We start from the raw sequence: 10,027 nt of genomic DNA, 5'->3' as shown, positions 1-10,027 counted from the left end.
CATGTACAGGCATCCATTTAAGAGCACTAAAAATGTCAACAGTAGGAGTTTGAATTTCTTTCATGATAATTCTAGCGGCCCTTTTCTGTAATATAAAAAGTCTATTAATAAAACTCTTGTTTTTGGCTGAACACTTAACAGTGCAATAATAGTTAAAATAGGGGGAAATAACAGTTATAAACTTTTAGCAATGCTGCCTTTGACATAAAACTGTGGCACTCAAGAACTGAAGAATACATACTGTGATTTTAAAACGCCATAAAGCGTCAAAAATATATCGACGTAATTTTTTGGGACCACCTTAGTCTTTCTCTTTTTACACAAAAAATTATCATTGTATATGGTATATCGGTTTAACAAAACCTTTAATCGTGTATGAATCGTTTGAAGCCTTAACATGAAATGGCAGTAAACTGTGTCTGTTCTTTCCCGTTTTAGTAGACCATACCGCCATGGAGAACGTGAAACTAGTCGTGGTGGGGGACGATGCAGTGGGCAAGTCCTGTCTGCTGATCGCCTACACCACTAACGCCTTCCCATCGGAGTATATCCCCACAGTGTTTGACAACTACACCGCTAACGTCATGGTAGACGGCAAGCCTTACTGCCTAGGGCTCTGGGACACGGCCGGGCAGGTGCGTCAGTTCTGTTCATAGACTCTAAAATATTATAATAAAAGTGAAATGTTCATTATACATGTAATTATGTTGGAGGAAAACCTTTGACAAAAGAAACCATAGCCGGATTTGGAGGAGTGGTTCCATTCAATGGCGGATCCAGAGGGGGGGGGGGGGGGTTCCGGGGGTTGGAACCCCCCCTTTATTTTTTACCAAGTTGAGAGAGAGAGAGAGAGAGAGAGAGAGGGGTAAACATTTTCAGAGAATAAATATTTATAGGTCTTACTTATGTATTATAGATATATTCTCAACATTTAGTTTCCTCCATTCACCTTCACCATTACTTTTTTTTAATGAAAATGGTAGAAAATATTCTACTTATTTTTATATATCTTAACATACGAAATTTAATTTGATATAATTTTTAGCCGCATGTCTTGGCTATCTAATGTACCGTGTCATATCTTTCGAAGGAACTAACATGTAACTCTTTATTTTAAACCGAAACCGCATCCCACCCCGAAAAAGTTTTTTCAAATTCTGGAAGAAAATTCTTTGTAATCTAAGGAAATGCAGCAAATCCATTCAAGTTTTAGTCTTCAGTAGTTTTTGTGTGTTTCTTATTTTATTCTTACCTTTTCAAAGGAAAATGGAACTTAAAACATAGATATTATTTATCACAACCTTGGATTTCCATACGTGTGTGTGGATTTGCTTGAGAGTGTGCAAGGGGGGGGGTTAAAGGGGCACAACCCTGGAACCCCTCCTTTCAAAAATGGCTGGATCCGCCCCTGCCATTTATGAATCATATATACAGAGAAACATTATAACTTTTGTTAAAAATGTAACCTTAATACTTAGTATATAAATTGGTAAATCATGTTATGAATATTTAAAAGTACGGAACCTTGTTTCGTTCCTGTGTGTGACTTCACCTGTATATCGCCTACGTTTTCCAGGAGGATTATGACAGGTTACGTCCCCTGTCGTACCCCCAGACCGACGTCTTCCTCCTGTGTTATGGTATAGAAAGCAGAGACTCATTCGAAAATGTAGAGGCGAAATGGATACCCGAACTCCGACATCATTGTCCTGATGTTCCGATCCACTTGGTCGCCTGTAAAATAGGTAAACGATATCACTATACCATTATGTAAAGATATATGATATTGCCTGCAAAAAACGTAAATTAGCTGAATTCAACTATTTATGTATTTATAATATAAAAAATATAATATATATAATGTATAGATATAACATAGCACATTTAATAAGTACAAATTTTATTATGTCATTGCCATTAGGAATAAATATCATAAATCCTTTGAAACAAAAAAAGTATGGGATAACAGACTCCTTGGTCTGGAGTTGCAATATTGCTTGAAGTACATGCAAACTTAAAATGTTTTACTTATTTGGTCATATAAAACACTGAATTAAGACGCTAGCACTGTGTCTACATACATGATGAGTTTATTTTATACTTGTAGATCTGAGATCAGGGGGCTCTAGTCGCCTTATCACGACAGAGGAGGGTAAAGACATGGCCAAAAAGATCGGGGCCTCATTCTGTGAGACGAGCTCACTTACTCTGGCGGGGCTCGGAGAATGTTTCTCCTCATCAGTATGTCTCTCTATTACTTCTTAGCTTCTTTCATGCACATCTGATGTTATCCAACTCATCCTGCATGGAGAATATGTCATCAATTATATATTTTATACAGATTAAACGATACCAGGAATATAGAGGATATAGAAAAGTAAAGGCAAAGGGGGGTATAGTGGGAGGGGTGTTTAAGAAGAAACAGAAGCCCCTCCCTATAGCACCTGTCATGCCCCCTGCCGGTGAGTAGCACCAAGTCTTCAGAATCGACACCCTTTGTACTCACGAGCGTTCGATCAAATTCTCTAGTAATGCTATCTTACATAACGTACAGTAACCTACAATTATAGTTTTTCGCTGCACAGGTTTTAAATTTTGGATGTGATTGTCCTTTCATACCATTTGGAAGCATAATTGAATTAAAAAGGAAATTGTAATCGTTTGATGTTGCAGAGAAGGCCCCTTGGGTGGAGATTATGACCTCGACCTTTAGTTCTGATTGGATGAAAGCTTTACAGAGCCCCTCCTACACGGACGTGACCTTCATACTGGACGGTAACCATAAGCTAGAGGCCCATCGCCTGGTCTTGTGTGCAGCTTCCAAATTCTTTCAGAAAGTCTTCAGATACACACAATGTAAACAGGTACATACTTAGAATGTGTATTCTTTTTTAAACTCGATATTCTTAGTAGACTGATTAACTCGACAAAGGATTATATGTTCCACGGAGCCCTAAATAAAAAGTTCAAGCTTATTTTTAGAAAAATCAGTTATCCAAAATCGTAGACGAGACTTTTACTATGGAAGAATTGACATCCGGGGCTGTAGAAGGCATAGCAACGGTCCTAGAGGAGGAAGTTGGTACACTCTTAAAAAAGTTTTACTTAGTAGTCATTTTTTACTTGAGATAACAAAGATAAGTAATAGATAATTACTAAGAATTTACTTAAAATTTTAAATCAATTACTGAAATATATGTCAATTACTAAATTCAAATGTTTTACTTGTTTTTTGTATTTTAAAGAATTGTTTTACTTACACACTAAAAAGTTTTTACTTAGTAATTTATATTTACTTAAATTTGTGTATATAAGTGATAACATTACTTGGTCTTTACTTACATTTTACCACTATTTTCTATATAACTAATATTTTTATGCCCCCGCAAACGAAGTTTCGAAGGTATATAGTTTTTGTCGTGTCCGTCTGTCTGTCTCTCTGTCTGTCTAGCTGTCTCTCTGTTTGTCAGTTTATCCGCAAAAACATTAACCTTGTCCATAACTTTGGATTTAGCGAAGCTATGACTTTCATATTTCACATGTCCATTTCTTTTGACAAGACTTATCTTTGAGTATCGCCAAATTTGACCTTGACCTTGAAGTTTGACTCACTTTTACACAAAAAATCCAAACTTTTTCTTTATCCATATATTTTGAACAGTAAATACCAGGACATTTATACTTCACATATATATTTTTTGTTGAATAGACTTTCATTGGATACCAACAACTATGACCTTTTGACCTTGACCTTGGGGATTTCCATCCTTATGAAAAAACTTTAATCTTGGCCATAACTATGGGATAGTGCTTTCATTCCTTTGAAAAGATTATTCATTGGATACCAAGAACTTTGACCCTTTGACCTTAACCTTGGAGTTTGACCCACTTTTAAAAAGCAACCCTTGACTATAACTTTAAAAGGATTAGGGTTAATGCATTCATATTTTACATATTTCATCCTTGTGACAAGACCTTTCTTTAAGTACATGTACCACCAAATCTGACCCTATGTCCTTGACCTTGGAGTTTGATCTACATTTCAAAATTGGTAACCATAACTTCTGAAGGGTTGGGACTAGTGTTTCCATATTTCACATATGTTTTTTTTGGCAGGACCTTTCATTAGATACCAAAAATTTTGACCTTTTGACCTTGACCTTGGAGATATCAAGAAATACCAATAAATTAAATTTGCATATAAGAAAAGTTTAACCTTTGGTGTGTTGCCATATAGGGGCATCAGTGTTTCACAAACACATCTTGTTTAAATTGTATTTAATTGATTTACTTAAAACAATAATTTATTTACTAAATCAAGAAGAATTCAGAGCAGTAATTACTTAAATATGGTAGTCTAATCACTATCAGGATTGAATTCTTGAAATGTAAAATATTTTGGCTTCCATTAATTGTCTGTGAGGAGGAGTTATCTTTCTTCTAAATATTCCTTCATGTAAAAAAAGTTATACTAATTAAAATGCTGTATTAAGTACTTGAACTTTTAAACAATTTTTAAAATGATCCTTAAAAATATACAAATTATTCAATTTAGAAAGCTTTTGATGGTGGAATTAATTGTTTTATTGCTAAATATAATAAAACAATTACAAAGAAATTGGCAAAAGAAAAAGGAAGTAAAATTGTTGCCATCATTTAGATTTCTTCTAATAAACTAAGTATTTCATTGGTACTTTGTATCCTGCTATCAGAGTAAATATGATAAGTATTTCATTTAGTATTCTTTTAAGTTTTAATTTTAATTTTTCAGAATTACATTCTCTTAGTAATAATTCATAAAACCTAGTAAATAGAAAGCATATTATCTCTATATTAAGTAATAATGATTTACTAAAAATGAGTAGTTCATTTACTAAGTAATATAATTCCTATTAAGTATTGATACTTAGTAAATCATTTTATAAGTAAATGAATTCATCCTTATTACTAATTATGTTTACAATTACTAACAATGATAGTCATTTACTTGCTATTCTGACTAAATGGATTACTAATAATTACTAGTTTTTCTTAATCTAATATCTTATTTTAAAAGCAACAAGTAAAACTTTTTTTAGGGTGTGACCGGTCCTCAGGGGATTCTCACTCCTCCCTTGCACCCAATGTAACCTCTTATGTTTAAGAGGTCTGTGTTTGCTCTTCTTATGATTTGTATGGTTTGAATGGACCGTTGAGCTTGAATATTGTTCGTTTTCTCTATTTATTTTTATACATTGAATAGAAAAAATATACAAGGATTGTTCAGAAATTTTGAAGAGAGACCCCAGTAAAAGAGGTCAAGATGGTGTTTATGTTATTTACCCTGGCATCCTATTAGAGGTCTTCTGTGACATGACGACGGATGGAGGAGGGTGGACGGTGAGTAGTGTTTTAATTTTAAGCTTACATGAGCTGAAAGTTCAAGTGCCCTTTTCTGATTACCCGATGTCCGTTGTCCGTTCGTCTGTCCGTCAGTCTTTCTGTAAATTTTTGACATTTTCAACTTCTTAAGAACCACTTGGCCAATTTAAACCAAAGAGCCATATATGGTAAGTGTCTCAATTGGCCCCTTAAAATGAATATCTTAATTTTACTTTATAGATAGCTTTAATTTGTACAGCTATATAAGCGACCTTTATTGGTCATTTTCATTTTGTTCAAAATGCCGTTATTTCAGAAATATGACATCATAAAAATCACGTTCTCCCGCCATTTTAGCATATTTTGTATAAAACTGCATATTTTCAAGCAGTTTTTCTTCCAAAAAATATAGAGCGTGGACTAGAAGAAGATATATATTTATACCAAAGATGAATCTATCCAATACTAATTAGTGACAGAAAAATTATGTATGTTCTACACTGCGCTCTATGTTTCCCATAAGAAAAAACATCAAGAAAAAGGCAAATTTTTGCCTTTTTCGTGAGATAGCAAAAATAGTATTATTTCTCTTGTCATTTACAGCTTGTGAGTGCATATAAATGTGAAAAATATATTGGAAATATTTCTAATATAATCTCTTCTACTAAATGAATTTCAATTAAACATATCTGAATATCATACGAAAATGTTGATTTTTAGGGGGCCAAAATTGGCTCTTATCATATATACTCCTTTGGTACAATACATTTTTGGGTAAAGGGAAGTTAAAGTAGTTAAATGAAGGACCAGCCTTGTCCCCTTGTCAAAGGTGACATAGTCAAGAAAAGAAAAAAATAGGGTTGAGTCATTAAATATTCTTCGTCTAAAGAACCAAAGGGCCAGGGAAACTAAAACGTACGTGGAAGCATTGTAGGATGGTTTAGAATCTAAATTGTTAAAACCATGACCCCCGGGGGTAGGGTTGGGCCACAATAAGGGATCTACATTTTACATAGAAATGTGAAAAATTTTTAAAGACCTTTTTTCAAGGCCAGGAAAGCCGAAACTTATGTGGAAGCATCCTTTGGTAGTGAAGAAGTTATAGTATAAAAGTCACGACAGAGAGAGTGGGGTAGGGGGCCCTAATAGGTATAACAAGTGGATAAATTTGGTAAAGAACTGCATAAACCAAGTAACTCAGGTTAGCGATGTGGCCCATAGGCCTCTCGTTAAAATAATTAACACATTTTGAATGAAATGTTCTTTTATTAGTGAGGACCCGAATTTGAAAATGAATGTAAAAACAACTAGTGAAAAGATCCCGATCAATCCCTTAGCTTATTAGAATAATCGTCTGTATATTTCCACTTTTTGATAAAATGAATGCAGTCCTCCTTAGTTACCTGAACAAAACAAAAATATGACAAATTGTTAATTAACTGTGTTCAAACAAAAACAGAACATATTATTATCATCCAGTCAGTACAGATAAACAACGATTATGAAAACAGATATGAATGCATGTTGTTTACAGACAATTCAGAAAAGACAAGATGGCGACGTGGATTTTAATAGAACATGGAACGAGTACAAAGTGGGATTTGGGAATGCCTCTAAAAACTACTGGTTAGGTATGTATGGAACATCTCAACTTTCACTTTAAATGTTACCTTCATATATTCCATAAAACAAAAACACGCTTCTTTACGTACTACTTAGTTTTTTTTCTCAAAATAAAATTTTTCAAATATAACTACATATTTTCGTATGGTATTCAATCAATACAGCTGTTCTAGATGTTTCTATATTTTAGGTTACCTACATCTATTTTTCATTGATTTTATCATAAAACGCCTTCATGCGAGGATCAAGAGGGGGTCCCCCTGGAATTTGCAAGGTTACTAATTTAATATACTAAAGCAGGTAAAAAGTTACCTTTGGCCCCCCTCAAGACCTTGGATATGGTAAAGTTGGTATGAAAAGTCATAGGTATAAAGAAGGATTGGAAGTTAATTACTGCCCCCACCCCCTCCCCACAAAATTGGATTTTCACGTTTTAGCGAAATAATGCTTTTTTTGTTCTTTAACAAAGAGCATGAGCCACTTTGGGCCTTATTTGACCCTGAAAATTTCTAAAAAATCAAAAACGCTCAGTTTAGGTTCCAAATGCAGTATTTATCACTTTGAGTGTTGGAGACCACGTATCTATTAATTGTGACGTAATTTTCCATCTAGTAAATGCATTATGACGTCATAAAATGCGTCATTTTCTTCGTATCCTGTAAATTCCTTTGAAAATACCTAAAATTGAAGCATTTTTTTTTTCAAATTTTCACATAGAGCACAACCTCTGATCCAAAATATGCAAATACATAATGAAAGTTCTGTTTCCGAAGATCAAAACACATGTTCTATTTTTTGGATCGTTGGCTGTGCTCATATTTTAATTCTTTGCTGAAGGTAGTCAAATACGCATGTTTTCTGCAAAATTCAAGAACATTGTAATTTCTCAAAGCCTGTCTTCCAATATCTGGATTCTCAAAAACGAAATTTTATTATAGAAAATGAAAGCACCAAGTGTCTACTTTATTTTGATATATGCAAAGGGAAAGAGTGTGATAGTTAAATAATTGGCCATTTTATGCATTAGATGGCTCTTGCTCTTTTTTTTACCTAAAATCTGGTATTTCATTTTTAGCGAGAAGTAATTTTAGCGATTTTAAAAGGCTAACTAAAGAAGCTATAAAAATAATACGCCATTAATCTTTGGCGATATTCAATTATAGCTATGTCAGCACCCTAGAATGCCAAAATTACATCCTCGCTAAAAATTCGACTCGTAGACGGTACAAATATAGAATGGGAAAATTTGATGTAAAAACAAAATTCATCTGCTAATTTTTTTAAAATGTGGACATATTTTTTTTTATTTCAATTGAATAAAAAAAATTATTCTTGAGAAACATTTCTTAATATTGTTCAGTTGATAAAGTCTATAAACGACGATGTTTGAAGAATTTTTTTGGTGATTTTTCATATCATCTTGACAAGTACCCCTAAGAATAACTGAAAATGTGTAGTCGCAGTAGGAAATTACCATTTCAAGTTTCACAGACTGCGCTACATTTAAAAAACTAGGAAACATATCATAACTGTTTGACAAGCAGGTACTAATTTATCGTTTTGAAAAGTTTAAAAATCTTGTGGCAAAGACTTCTCCGACATAGGTTCTACCTTAAACAGGTCCAGACCATTAGATTTCCTGACGTCAGAATAAATTTGCATGTAAATTATATAGCTATATGTTTACTTTACCCACTGATGAATGAGTCGCAATGCATTGTGGACTACTACAAGTAGTCAGCTGTGTTGAAAATAAAGACCTACTTGAATTGTCCCTTGGAAACTTATTTTCAATTATTTTTTTAGATTTATGGAAGAAATATATAAAATAATATATAATCTTTCATTTCTATGCTCACATTTACAACATTTGATTTATGAAGCCTTATATATCTACTTAAAATACATCGGCCTAAACCATCGGATTGCTCGAAGATACGTACATGTAAGTGCTATCGTGTCGATAAAGCACTCTGCTGTCAGAGTAAGAAGCTGTGAAATAAACGTATGTAAGGTCAAAAGGACGGATAAGATTTTACCCAACTAATTCTTGTGATTTTTTTTTACAAAGTTAAGAAATACTGCTTAGTGGAACATAACAATTTATATACATGTATATATATTATTTGCGTATCTTTTTAAAATGTGTATTATATATTGATATTATACTCTTATGATTATTCAAAGGAAATGGAAATGCGAAGTAAAATTCAAACAATTATAGCATGGCTACCGGGGCAAAATAGACAAAAACTCTTCAACTGGACATATAGGGATAATGGACGTATTTGTCATTAAAAGTTATCACTATTATAGATTAAGGTTACTTTTTGAAAGTTCTAGAATATATGTCAATAAAACATGTCCCAAACCTTGTAGTTTTGATAAATTCCAGATAAAAGAGATTTTAAACATTATTTCAGTATATTTCATGCAGTGTGACTAGAAGAAAAGTAAAATCTGTAATAGCTGAGAAAATATGTTACATTTCACTGTTCATTCTGTGACATTAATTAAGCTAAAAAGATGACATGTCAGGCTTTCTGCAAAGCCAAACTTGTAATTCTTATATTTCATGCTGTAGAACCTCTAACAGTCTAACGCGATTGTAAAATGATCCGTGTGTGGCTGGCTGTATGTTGTCAGATTAAAATATGGCTCCAGGATGCTGCAAAATTGAAAAGTCATGTGCATGTAGAACATAGTTAGAGTATCTTTTTCCATCAAAGTTGTTCAAATGTGAATTAAACCAGTCTCCCTTTATGAAATACCGTTTTCCCTATAATTAAACTACCACCACAAATATCTTTCAACGGCCTGGAGGCAGTTTTCTGTCTAATCTTCAACTTTTATCTACTCCTTAAAGGCGAAGGGGTCTCGATTAATATTAGTGTATTTAAAAGCGATTGTCTTTTTCAACAATACATTAGATTAAAACACGTGTCTTATCAGTTTTTATCCATCATATTATTTTTATAATGCAATTTTTTAAATGAATATTAAGATTTAATACATAATCGTTTCAGTACGAATACATCAAATG

General features: G+C 33.2%; 1 protein-coding gene across 1 annotated transcript; it reads left to right on the top strand.

Annotated features, from left to right (window-relative positions):
- Positions 1 to 296: 296 nt before the first annotated feature.
- Positions 297 to 6,992, top strand: LOC134231295 (rho-related protein racB-like; the record flags this gene model as incomplete). The annotated part of the gene is made up of 7 exons (XM_062713237.1): positions 297 to 635; positions 1,577 to 1,745; positions 2,108 to 2,241; positions 2,342 to 2,462; positions 2,674 to 2,864; positions 2,983 to 3,108; positions 6,896 to 6,992. Coding segments are annotated over exons 1-7 (1,021 nt in total), but the record flags the coding sequence as incomplete, so codon positions are not given.
- Positions 6,993 to 10,027: the final 3,035 nt, after the last annotated feature.

Source organism: Saccostrea cucullata, unplaced genomic scaffold (genome assembly GCF_032062105.1).
Source record: "Saccostrea cucullata isolate Sc308-1 unplaced genomic scaffold, CSIRO_AGI_Scuc_v1 ctg14108, whole genome shotgun sequence".
NCBI lineage: Eukaryota > Metazoa > Mollusca > Bivalvia > Ostreida > Ostreidae > Saccostrea > Saccostrea cuccullata.
This window is presented reverse-complemented; position numbering and strand designations above follow the sequence as displayed.